General features: G+C 39.8%; 3 protein-coding genes across 3 annotated transcripts; all 3 read right to left on the bottom strand.

Annotated features, from left to right (window-relative positions):
- Positions 1 to 1,259: 1,259 nt before the first annotated feature.
- LOC106302873 lies at positions 1,260 to 2,683 on the bottom strand. Its single transcript, XM_013739281.1, has 4 exons — positions 2,546 to 2,683; positions 2,002 to 2,405; positions 1,812 to 1,920; positions 1,260 to 1,604 (listed from the first exon to the last, which is right to left on the bottom strand). The coding sequence occupies exons 1-4, from the start codon at positions 2,681 to 2,683 to the stop codon at positions 1,260 to 1,262; spliced, it is 996 nt and encodes a 331-aa protein (XP_013594735.1).
- A 95-nt stretch (positions 2,684 to 2,778) lies between these two features.
- Positions 2,779 to 4,134, bottom strand: LOC106302872. The gene is made up of 3 exons (XM_013739280.1): positions 3,277 to 4,134; positions 2,932 to 3,177; positions 2,779 to 2,850 (listed from the first exon to the last, which is right to left on the bottom strand). The coding sequence occupies exons 1-3, from the start codon at positions 4,132 to 4,134 to the stop codon at positions 2,779 to 2,781; spliced, it is 1,176 nt and encodes a 391-aa protein (XP_013594734.1).
- A 944-nt stretch (positions 4,135 to 5,078) lies between these two features.
- On the bottom strand, positions 5,079 to 6,780 carry LOC106305053 (putative ER lumen protein-retaining receptor C28H8.4). Its single transcript, XM_013741433.1, has 6 exons — positions 6,392 to 6,780; positions 6,109 to 6,308; positions 5,776 to 5,916; positions 5,604 to 5,684; positions 5,378 to 5,511; positions 5,079 to 5,287 (listed from the first exon to the last, which is right to left on the bottom strand). The coding sequence occupies exons 1-6, from the start codon at positions 6,615 to 6,617 to the stop codon at positions 5,239 to 5,241; spliced, it is 831 nt and encodes a 276-aa protein (XP_013596887.1). The 5' UTR covers positions 6,618 to 6,780; the 3' UTR covers positions 5,079 to 5,238.
- Positions 6,781 to 12,416: the final 5,636 nt, after the last annotated feature.

Below are 12,416 nucleotides of genomic sequence, written 5' to 3'. Positions count from 1 at the left end.
AGAAGAAAGAGACTCTCCAATGAGTATGTCCGATTTGCGCTCATTCATATTTGACGTGGGGCAGAATTACGATTCAAAAGATGCATTGGAGACACGTCTGAAGATATGTTCAGTTGTCCACAAGTTTGATTTTGATGTCATTGCATCAACGCGGACACTGCTCTTTGTAAAATGTTGGCTAAAAGGATGTACATGGAAGCTAAGAGCTACACCAGTAGGTAACTCTTTCAAGTTTACAGTCCGAGTATTTGTAGATGAACATACCTGCTCCATAACAGAACGTTCATCTCGTTCCCGACAAGCTACTCTCGAGATTCTTGGACTCTTGTACAGAGACTATATTGGTGGGGTTGATCCATCAATTTTGCCACGTCATGTTTCTAGTGCTATGAACATGAGCTTCGGAATCAAGGTTGAATAAACTTGTGCTTCAAATATAGTCTCTTCTCCAGCCTTTACTTCCTTTTAAATGGGTTACTGTTTATTGTTTATTGCAGATGGATTACTGGAAATCTCATCGTACACTTATAGCTGCTAGAGATCTCGTAATGGGTTCTTCAGAGAATGGATACCAAGAATTACCTACTTACCTACACATGATTAGAATGTCAAATCCAGGGACTTTAACTCGACTGGAAGTTGATACAAACAACAGATTTAAGTACTTATTCCTTGCATTCGGCGCTAGCATTGCTGGATTTCCATATATGAGGAAGGTTGTCGTGGTTGATGGAACATTTTTGCAAGGGAAATACAAAGGAACGCTTCTGATTGCAACGTCACAGGATGGTAATTTTTAAATCTTTCCAATTGCGTTTGCTGTGGTTGACACAGAGAATGATGAATCATGGACATGGTTTTTCCGCCAACTCAGTCGTGTGATACCCCGATGATGAAGGATTGGCGTTAATCTCTGACAGGCACAAGTCAATAGGGAAAGCTATTGCAGTGGTCTATCCACTGGCAAGTAGGGGCATTTGCACGTACCACTTATATAAAAATATCTTGTTACGATACAGAGGGCGTGATTTGTTTGGACTGGTAAAAAATGGAGCCAACTCTTTTAGGTTAACTGACTTTCAAGCAACCTTTGAGACAATCAAAGAGTTAAATCCAGATTTGCATGCATATTTGGAACGTGCTGATGTACGTAAGTGGGCACGAGCTCATTTCAGAGGTGACAGATATAACCTCCTTACAAGTAACATAGCTGAATCCATAAATAAAGCTTTGTCAGGTGCTAGAAGCTTGCCAATTGTTCACCTTCTAGAGTCAATCTGACTAATGATGACACGCTGGTTTGCAACAAGAAAACATGACGCTGAGTTAATGAAAATCATTCTTACTCGTGGTGTAGAGAAAGTGTTGGAGGTAATATTTTTTAAATCATGTTCCTTCACCACACTCGGAATACTATCATATACATGGATTGTAAACTTCTGTAAATCAATGCGTAGAGCAACCCAATGGTCTCCGTTAACATGGTGGCAGAGGAACAAGGTGTCGACATCTTCATACCACTTCTTCCCCGTCACAAACTGTTCCGGGTATTCTCCATTGAAAGCCTTGATGTACATATCTGACACCTCAATCTTCTTCTTGTCCTGTTTTTCGAAGTCATTAACCCATGACTTCATGAACCACCGATTTAGAAATGCAACTCGAGAGGAAGAATATGGAGATGTGGATTACATGGAACGTCTGTGAAACATGAGCATCGCTGCGGCAATATGCTGTAACAATGAAAACAATTACTTAAAATCTGTAAGCCATTACTCTTGTGAAGCCGATAATCAGTTTAGAAAACTCACCGAGTCAGACAGCCAGCCGTACTTATCTGTTGGCCACGCATCTCTTGGCACCATTATCTTTAAGTAAAACTGAGCGCAAAACTCACCATATCCAGATTCCTCTTGTTCCCTAAAACAGAGCATTCAAGCACCATATATATAAGAAGAAATAGGATGGAAGAGAATATTAGAGGCAAGAGAAGACACTTACAAATCTCGCTTAACAAAGTCCATAACTTTCACCAATTTCTGTGACTCAACTTTAGCAAATGGGTCGTATGACACCGTAGATGGAGTGACACCAGTAATTATACGCTTGACAGTTGAGTTCCCTACAAACGGCCATAGTTGAGTCTTTGTCAAGTGGGGTTTTCGTGTGACCTTTACTTTCTCCAAAGTTGAAGCAAGTCCTTGCATCACTTGTCTACACTTATCACTCTTTTCCCACTCCAAATAATTCTTCCAATCTCCTGAAGAAATAGATTTGTCATTTAGTTCTGGGATGACAATTGCTTTCTCCTTCTTCACTTTCTTCACTGGCACTTCAGCTTTCTTCCCTTTATTTTTCACATCACTGGTCTTACGCTCCTGCTTCACCATCGTCTTCTTTTTCTCCTTTTTAATTAACAACACATTCGATTGGTAAACCATCTTGTGAATTTATCTTCTTCTGAAGCATCCATGACTGTGTAATAGAATACAAGTGTTAGTGATATTAACAAATTAACAGAGAAGATGAGTCTCAGAAAACATACCAAGTCATTGCTAGAAGCATCATCCTCTTCTTGCACAATGGAGTTGTGATCATTGGAGTTAGCTACATCGATAGGAATGTTGACACCAGCCTTCTCTTTAAGATTCTTTACGTCTTCCACCAACATGGCAATCTTCATCATTACCTCATCCTTATATAAACCCACCATAGCATCCACTTTAGCTTGTATGGTTGCGTCCAGTTTCTCGCTAACCTTGTCAGCTACAGTAACATCTATTCCATCAATGCAGTCAGGTTCTTCACCGACTCAACCAACCCAAGTATGGCGATGTTGTGAGCTACAACCTATAAGCAATTCACAGAACAAAAGAAAAATTAAGCCACTGTTCAGAAATATCATGTTCATTCAAAATGATAGCTACATACCGTTTCTGATGTGTGGCAACCGTTGACATGTTCTGTGTCCTTCTTTCGCTTAGTAGAAGGACCCACATCCATGGTATCTAGAACACAAGGTGGGTTCACGTGACTTTTTCTCTTTGTCGATTTCGTAGCAGGCATTACTTCCCAATACTTTTCATCAAGCTGACCTTTGAGGATGTCCTGAATCATGTTATCCAGCTCAGTATGTACTTTATTATCTTCCCACTTCGGATATCTATCCTCTATTGGCTTCTCAACCATGTGTCTCACACGAACATGTGTAATATACATGATTAGTTAAAAAATAATTTAAATTTAATTACAGAAAATTAATACTTCTCTACATACCTTCTGATATGTTCTCTTTTCTTGGGCACAGAAATCTGAGAAGTTGATACGCGGACGAGATCCCCGCCATGACAGAAGAGGGACACCAGCACCTTCTCTCCGATTCCCAAATTTCTCTCCTAAACCAGGGACAAACTCAAAAACCCATATTAAGAGCTCACGAACACAACCATGAAGTGTGTAACTCTTCTTTCCATCATAGGTGAGTACTTTAATAGACTCAAGAAGGCTGGTAAATCCTACACTTCCCCATGGATATCGTTGGGAAGCTGCTGGATCCATCACTCTTTTAGCACAATGTAAAGGGATTCTGCTGTTGCTTGAAATTCCAAATATCCCAATGCATAGCAGACACAACAAACCTATCATCACTCGCTTCTCTCGAGACCAGTTTCTGCAAATAGGAAAAAGGGCTTGTAGCTCTTTCAATGTAGGTCCTTCTGATGTGGGCACGTTCATCTCCAGCCAAAAACTTTCATGCTCCACATCCCAAATCTCATTCTTGTCGAAAGGATCACAATTTAGCCCCGTAATCTCTCCAAACTCGTACAAAGAAAACCGCAGCGGCATACAATCTATCAAGGACCACATCTCATGAATGTTGTCGATAGCCAATTGATTGGCGAGAAAATGGTGAACGCAGGAAGCAGACCAAGTGTATTCCAACTCTTTTAGCTTCAGAATCACTCCAACAGCTGATTCCCTCAACTCAGACACAACATCATCCCCGACAGCTTCTAGCACCGTTTGAATGTTGGCCAAAAAACAACTATGGTTCATGCTCCTACTCTGAATTGGGGTTTTATCAACATCATACAGCCTTTTCGGATACTTTCTTGCACCAGAAGAAGAAGCCATACCTACAAAAAAAAAGAAGCAATATTACTATCCGATGAAAACATCAGACCCGAAAAGGAAACAATTTCAAACAATCAAATAGAATCTTTCACAAATCTCACGTTTTTTAATTAAATTGATTTGAAATTTGAAGTTTAGAAGAAATTGGGAATTAGGGTTCCAATTTTTTTACTTGGAATCAACTAATAAACAATAACAAAAACTCGAATAGCATAGATTAAAGACTCACGGATTAGAGTAAGCTGCAACTAAAGCCGGATGTGACTGAGCCGAAATCGATTTGGGTTTGTCCAGAAACAAGGAGACGGAGACAAAGGCGGATGTGACTGAGACAAAAACGATTTGGGTTTCTCGGGACGGAGTAGAGAGGGTCGGAGATGGAGATGACGGAGACGACCAGGAGAGGTTTTGTGATGGAAAAGAGAGGGTCGGAGATGGAGATGACGGAGATGACAAGGAGAGGGTTTGTGTTTCTGTCGTTGTCGAACCCCGACAAAAGGTAAATTCTTTATTTCTTTTTTTTTCAATTTTGGTATAATTATTAATAATGGCAAAATCGTAAATTTCAATGTTCTGAAAGTTATTCTAGTAATTTCAAATTTATAGGAGTTATTCTAGTTATTTCATGATTGTTTAGAGTCATTCTAGTTTCTCTAAATTAAATTATATGTATATCTTTCCATACAAATATTACAAACTGTTTGATGATGAAGAGAGAGGAGAATAAGAGAGCTATATTAAGTTTGTGAATTTCAAGATTAATTCTAGCAGATATGTCAACGGTATCAAGTAGCTTCTCAGTTTCAGCCAATAAACTGTATTCACAGCTCTGCACTTTCTATACTCAATTAACCAAAACGGAATTCACACTTTAGAGAACAATATGGCGATATTCATTTCATTTTGAACTCTAAGCTTTGTGTGACAAACTATATAATCTCCGACTCAAAACGTCATCACCAATGAAATCCGAATTAAACATCATTATGGAAAACTAACTCTAGTTAATGCATCTTTGCTAACAAAAGTATTAAATTATATATCTCAAAATCTCTAATCATGAAAACCTCTGAAAGCTCAAAGCAATCAGTTTTGCAAAGCTTCTTAGACCACACCAGACGGGAGACGAAGGACGAGCTGTCCACCCATTAAACTGTTCCCAAGAACAGAAAAAAGTTCCAAACTGTTAGATAATCAAACCTTTTCAACAATAGTGTCTATATAAAAGGAAAAAGTTATTTACCTCTGAACATAGTAATAGCAGAAATCTGCAAGAATGAAGGTTTGGATGATTTCAGAGAGAATGACCATGAAAGGCCATAGTCCATAGGTTCCATACCCTAATGCGGTCAGTAACCCCCCTCTCGTATCCAACACCTACACTCGTTTCAAATCATCTTTCACAAACTGCAACGAGTAAAAAAAATAGAAAAGAGTTTAATTATATTTGTAGTGTGTAATGCAAGAACCTCAAGGATCCAGTGTGCACAATTCAAGAACCTAGCGATTCCCAGAGCAAACACGTAATGTGCTGTGAATGGTTCCACGATCTGACATGAAGACATAAAGCGTTCAAGGAAGATTCAGACACAACTTGTTTTTGTATTATTTTTAAAAATAGCACAGAAATGAATAATATACCTTAGTGTTCTGCATGACTCTTAACTGGGGAAGAACTGAAACAGCTTCAAGATAAACACAAAGTGCCCAAAAGAGCCTGTTTATGATGTGGTGATGTGTTGACGGGTGTATGAGGAAAGATACAACAATACATGGGACTACCTGAAAAACAAACAAACAAAGAGTTCTCACAACAAACATTACATTGGTATCAAAGTTTCTCAAAAGAACTCAAATCAATAAACAATCTCATGCATATAGAGTTAAAAAGAGGAAACCCTCTTGATTGCACTCCAAGAAATCTTACATTTACACAAGTTTTTAGACACAAAGAGTTAATTTATATTAACTTACAACGTAGTAGATTACAAAATTGTCTTTATCCTCCATGTACGTAGCTCTAAGCTTGAGACGGATCATATAGATGACCCAAAGAGTGGTGAAGAAAGCAGCAGAATCAAGTAACGTGTGAAGATCAAACTCCATTACAAAACTACAATACAATCGAACCCCCAGATACAAAGCCGTGAGCTCCTGCGTCTTGAGAGATAACCCTGTTGAATATCACCAAAATGCCAATATCATTAGACAACTATACGATCACAAGGATCAAAAGAAAGGATCAGAATCAATGAACCAGCGCAAGTCCTCTCCTTGGTGAGCTTGTATATAAGAACGGAGATTCCCGTGGCATGGACGGCCTCGGAAGCCAAGAAAAGGTATTCGTTGTCATGGACAATCACCCTGAGGAAGACGAGGACCGCCATTGCCGAAACCACAGCGAGAAACGCCTTTACCTTCGGTGGCTGCCGGCGAATCCACGACATTGCGAACTGAATCCGACTCTTCACCGCATTCATCATTCTTCAGATCTCTCTGTCTCTATAGGTTTAGGTTTTCACCGATCAGTGTAGTGGTTAATGATTGTCACACAAGTAACTTGGTTTTCGTTTGAGGATGAAATTTGAGAATGAATCCGTATATTTTCTTAATGCAACCATACAGCAACTCTGTCTTTCGCGGAGAGGACACGTGAGGGGGAGAGGAAGCTAGAGATGCTGTTAGGTAAGAGAGACTGATGATGGTTTGTCGTTTTTGCAAATTGTACGTCGTCTCTTTTCCGTCTCCATCTATGTTAGTACCCTAAACCGGTTTGGTTTTAAACGTGAACCACAAATCATAACCAGACCATGCTCCGCTGTATTCAATTGGGACGAGGCTTGTAGTTGTTAAACAAAACCGAACTTGTTGAACCGAACCAAGCTGAAATGTTTGGATTTTGGATCAGTTCGGTTAGGAGTTCCGGTTTGATCTGGCAATTTTTTTAAATCGGTTTTCAGGCCGGTTTGATTTTCTAATTTTTTTATTTTAATCAAATAATACTAATCTTAACCAAAATTCCAAACCAAAGTGAAAAAAAAAAACTAACCAAAATGTGAATTAAGATAACTGAATTAACTGGATTTAACCAAAAATTTTAGAAATTGTAACCAATTTTAACCGGAATTTCACCTAATTCAAAAACTTCGGATAAGTTTATAGTAATTTTTGAAATCGAACTAACTGAAAACCGAATTAAACTTTTATTTTATTTAATAAAGCAAAATTTTAGTCAAATAGAACCACCAAAAACTCAACTAATCGAACCCGCATGCCTTTTTTTTTAAACGAACCTTCATTAAATTAGAGAGAGTTTACATAGCTGCAACGGCAGTGTGAGCAAGATCATACAAACCCGCTTTAGCGAGGGCATCAGCCTCAGCATTCAAAAGTCTGAGTACGATGTTAAAGGAGACAAAAGATAGAGAGTTACGGAGCATATGAATATCATAGATGATCTCTTGAATGGAGTTGCATTTTCGGTTGGAGCGAAGCAAAGACACCAGCGATTTGGAATCAGAACAGATACCCAATGAGTTACTGCATCTTGGAGAGCATTAACTCGAACCCGCGCATTGTTTGAACCGAAAACGGTGTGTTTGTCGGATTCATACAATGAAGAGTTTAAGAAATAAATTTCTTAGATTCTTGAAGCTTAAGAGAAATCAATATAGAAATCAAATGGAAAATGAACATCAAAAAGAGTTTATTGATCAAATATTGTATTACATGTATGATTACAAGTGTAAAGTAAATCTAAGAATCTATAAACTCTTTGTAAGAAGTGTTATAGGTCTAAAATGGAGAAGAGAAGATCCTCATGATAAAGAGATGTGTATCTCTATTTATATAAGTAAAAAACTAGGGCTTCATAGTAAAATTGACATAATTTATTGTGTAATAGGTTTCGAGGGAGGATGTAAATTTACCACCAACCGGCATGCCTAAAAAGCTTTAAACGGACCCGCACGCCTTTAAACGTGTTATAAATCATTAAGTGGATGACCCATAACCACTGACCAAGACAAGGCCCAAGCCATGGCCAAAGGAGGAGAGAGAGAGGTGGTCGTCCGAGGAGAGAGAGACGGTCGGTTTAGACCGTCTTAGTCTTAGGACGTTTTCCTTTTTTGTTTTAGATCTTTTCCTATTTCATGTTGTATTAGGTTTTGGATAATTTTATTTTTCCTATACTTTGTAATTCCTATATAAGGAACCTCTATTGTTCATTAATAAAACACAGACAATTCCCCGTTCTTTTACAACACGTTATCAGCACGATAGTCTCTAGATCCCTGAGACAAAAAAAAAAAAAAATCAAAACCTCTAAACCCTAAAAGCCAAAACCGGCGACCACACCTAAAACCCTAGACACGTTCTTAGTTCATCCAAGAACTCAGACGATCCCTCTTGAATCCTAGATGTTCTCAGCTCACGTCCCAGCTCAGAAGAACCTGTCCAGCCCGCAATCAAACCCGAGACGCGATCGCACCCGACACGGCCCGCGTCCGAGAGACTCGCACCCGAGACAGCCCGCGATCGTCCCCAGCTCGCGTCTACACCCATCCGCGACCCGATTGCTTCCGTTCGTTCTCTCTCTCTCTCTAAAGATGGTCCAGTTCTAAACCTCTACGAAACAAAGGTATAACTTGATCTGAGAACCTAGATTAATCAAAACCTTAATCCATTATTATGGAAACTTTGTCCTTGATCAAAACCCTAAACCTACAATCTAAAAATCGACAATCTTATGACTAGTAACATAGAAATCGATTCCTTAGAACTTAAAATTGATTGTTCCTGATTTGAATTTGAGAAACCCTAAGTTTTGGAATCGAAACCCTAAACCCTAAAGGACTGAATCCGATTTTAATTGATTGAATGTTTGTTGATCTGAGGTTTTAGGATTGTTAGATTGATTGAAGTAATCTGATATAGAACTTGAATCCTAAAGGCCTTGAAACCTTAATTAAAACCGGCAGCCTTAGTTTTAAAGTTGAAACCCTAAATTCATAAATCAAATTGCTAAGGTTGTTTGCATTACATCTAAATCTGAATTGAATTGCATTCGTATTGTTTAAAAATCGACCAGCATATAGAAAACATACGAATTCAAATCTGATTGCATTGAAAATACATATGGCCGTGTGGCCTTAATCTCTCTGGTACATGTAGAATCATATATTAGGATTGTTCGCACCATGGTCAAATTAGATTTACATGTCCGATCCTATTGCTTGACTACATGGCCGTGTGACTTGATTGTTCGCACCATGGTCGATTAGATTGATTGTTTTTCATAGATGCATAAGACAAGTTTGTGGCCGAGCTTGTTAATATACCATGCAGCCACATGATCACATTGTGAACCTAAATTGAAATGATGATGTGATTCAGATGTCGAAAATCTCAAATAGAGACTACGCAGCCCTTAATCTCTCCGGAGATAACTACTTGCAGTGGGCGCTAGATACAAAGATCAGCTTAAGGTCAAAAGGACTTGGTGATACAATCATCAAGGGCAACAATGAGACTGATAAGAATCGGTACATGGCTATAAGTATTATACGTCATCACCTCATTGAATGTCTAAAAGATCAGTACATTACGATGGAAAATCCACTAGAGCTTTGGGATGCCTTACAGCATAGATATGATCACCAGAAAACGGTGTTACTCCCAAAGGTTAGAAATGACTGGAAGAATCTAAGATTCATGGATTATAAGTCAGTGGATGAGTACAATTCGGTCTTGTTTAAGACGGTCTCGATGCTGAGACTTTGTAGTGAAGTAGTAACCGAAGAAGAGCAGTTACTTGAGAAAACATTCTCTACATTTCATTCATCGAACATAATACTGCAGCAGCAGAACAGAATGAAAGGCTTCGCCACATACACTGATCTGATCTCGTGCCTGCTACTGGCCGAGGCAAACAATGAGCTCCTGATGAAGAACAGTGAAGCTAGACCTGTTGGTACAGCCCCATGACCAGAGGCCAATGAAGTTGAAAAGAAAAATCCCAACGAGTGCAATTACATCCAGAATGATAAGAGATCACACGGCAAAGGCCGAGGTGGATACAGGAACCGTGAAAATTACTCGAACGGCCGAGATAGATACTTGGCCGACTGGAAAGGAAACCACAATAACCGTGGTCGTGGTTCCAATCCCGGCCGTGGCCGAGGCGGTTATGGCCGAGGTCGAGGCGGCATATCCAAACCGTCTTACTCGACCAAATCCGTTTGTCACAGATGTGGGATAAGCAACCATTGGGCCAAGAATTGTAGAACTCCTAAGCACTTATGTGAGCTCTACCAAGAAAGTATTAAGGACAAGAACCTGGAGGCTCATATGGTCCATGATTCTGGATATGAGGCTGATAGAGAATCCGATGTTGCAAATGACGATCTGATGGATTTTGAGACTTCTGATTGTCTCAAAGACTAAATTTTTCGATACGACTTGTTTTATTGCTTTTTGATTGTTTTATGATTGTTTTGGTGTTTTTAATTTTGGTGCTCTGCAACTTTAAATAAATGAAAGTTTTGGAGTCTCTGAGAAATGAAATCTTATTTAAAGAAATGAATGACGAGATGAGCATACTCGTGGTGGATAGTGGCACAAGTCATACAATACTTAGAGACAAAAGATATTTCATAAATCTCACAATGCAAAGTGCAAACGTACACACCATTGCAGGTGTAGCCGGCCTGATTGAAGGTCACGGTCAGGCGTATGTGTTGATGCCTAAGGGCACTCATCTAGAGATCAAAAATGCCTTGTATTCCCCAAGCTTTAAAAGAAGCTTATTGAGTTTCAAAGACATAAGATTGAATGGTTTCCATCTTGAAACATGGGAAGAAGGAAATAAAGAATTTCTTAACATAATTTCGATCACCAAAGGCTATAAAAGGATCCTAGAAACCTTACCTACAATGTCTACTGGCCTATACTATGCAAAGGTCAGTATGATCGAGGCTAATGTCTGCGACAATTTCACTTTATGGCATAACCGGCTTGGCCATCCCGGTACTAACAATTTGTCCCAAATATTCTCACATGTGCAGCATGTGCACAAGGGAAACTCATAACTAGGCCTTCACCAGCCAAAGTGAATAAGGAAATCAAAAATTTTCTGGAAAGGATTCAGGGAGATATATGTGGACCAATACACCCATCTAATGGGACTTTTCGGTATTTCATGGTCCTGATTGATGCATCGACCAGATGGTCGCATGTCTGCCTACTGTCCACACGGAACTTGGCATTTGCACGCCTGCTTGCTCAGATAATAAGACTGAGAGCACACTTTCCAGACTTTCCTTTAAATACTATACGTCTAGACAATGCTGGTGAGTTTACGTCCCAGACGTTTAATGACTATTGTATGTCCAAGGGGGTAAGTGTAGAACACTCCGTGGCACATGTACATACACAGAACGGCTTGGCCGAATCATTTATTAAACGTATCCAGCTGATAGCCAGACCATTGCTCATGCGGTCTCAGCTCCCGGTATCAGCGTGGGGACATGCCGTATTACTTGCAGCAGAATTGATTCACATCAGGCCATCTAGTGAGCATAGATATTCGCCATCCCAGTTACTCACGGGTCATGAGCCAGACGTGTCCCACATCAAAACATTTGGATGTGCCGTCTACGTTCCAATTGCTCCACCACAGAGAACGAAAATGGGACCACAAAGGAGGATGAGAATATACGTAGGATATGACTCCCCAAGCATTATAAAGTATCTAGAGCCAACAACCGGTGATTTGTTTAAGGTCAGATATGCATACTCACAGTTTGATGAGTCCACATATCCGACCTTAGGGGGACATAACGGCCGGTTGAGCAAAGAAATCGAATGGTCTCGACCATCAATATCTTGGCAAGATCCTCGGACTAAAGAATGTGATATGGAAGTCCAAAAGATTATACATCTTCAAAAGCTAGCTAATCAACTGCCAGATTCATTTGCTGACCCAAATCGAGTGACAAAATCATATATCCCGGCTTGTAATGCACCAATACGAATAGATGTCCAGAAGGGACAAGGTCAAGTAGCTACAGAGTCTAAACAACGTCTCAAACGTGGTAGACCTATTGGTTCCAAAGATAAACAGCCTCGAAAGTCCAAGAGAGGTGCTGGATCCGAGAGCACCAAGGAAACCGTCCAGAACATTAATGGACCGACCGAGCCGACCCAGACGGTCGAGCCAAGAGAGCCGGCCATGCCAAATGATCCGACCGTTCCAAATGATGGGGTTCGGGACGCCGAACTTC

This window comes from Brassica oleracea, chromosome C7 (genome assembly GCF_000695525.1).
Source record: "Brassica oleracea var. oleracea cultivar TO1000 chromosome C7, BOL, whole genome shotgun sequence".
Classification (NCBI taxonomy): Eukaryota; Viridiplantae; Streptophyta; class Magnoliopsida; order Brassicales; family Brassicaceae; genus Brassica; species Brassica oleracea.
This window is presented reverse-complemented; position numbering and strand designations above follow the sequence as displayed.

What these genes read in the sequence shown, in the direction of transcription:
- LOC106302873 (XM_013739281.1), bottom strand. Translation starts at nt 2,683, where the DNA reads ATGAAGATTGCCATGTTGGTGGAAGACGTAAAGAATCTTAAAGAGAAG. An exon ending in ATGCTTCTAGCAATGACTTG is followed by an intron (nt 2,406 to 2,545) that starts GTATGTTTTCTG and finishes TTAATTAAAAAG; the next exon opens with GAGAAAAAGAAGACGATGGT. An exon ending in ACGGCTGGCTGTCTGACTCG is followed by an intron (nt 1,605 to 1,811) that starts GTGAGTTTTCTA and finishes TTCGAAAAACAG; the next exon opens with GACAAGAAGAAGATTGAGGT.
- LOC106302872 (XM_013739280.1), bottom strand. Translation starts at nt 4,134, where the DNA reads ATGGCTTCTTCTTCTGGTGCAAGAAAGTATCCGAAAAGGCTGTATGAT. An exon ending in AAAAGAGAACATATCAGAAG is followed by an intron (nt 3,178 to 3,276) that starts GTATGTAGAGAA and finishes ATGGTTGAGAAG; the next exon opens with CCAATAGAGGATAGATATCC. An exon ending in GTTGCCACACATCAGAAACG is followed by an intron (nt 2,851 to 2,931) that starts GTATGTAGCTAT and finishes AATTGCTTATAG; the next exon opens with GTTGTAGCTCACAACATCGC.
- LOC106305053 (XM_013741433.1), bottom strand. Translation starts at nt 6,617, where the DNA reads ATGATGAATGCGGTGAAGAGTCGGATTCAGTTCGCAATGTCGTGGATT. An exon ending in CAAGGAGAGGACTTGCGCTG is followed by an intron (nt 6,309 to 6,391) that starts GTTCATTGATTC and finishes GATATTCAACAG; the next exon opens with GGTTATCTCTCAAGACGCAG. An exon ending in GAGTCATGCAGAACACTAAG is followed by an intron (nt 5,685 to 5,775) that starts GTATATTATTCA and finishes TCTTCATGTCAG; the next exon opens with ATCGTGGAACCATTCACAGC.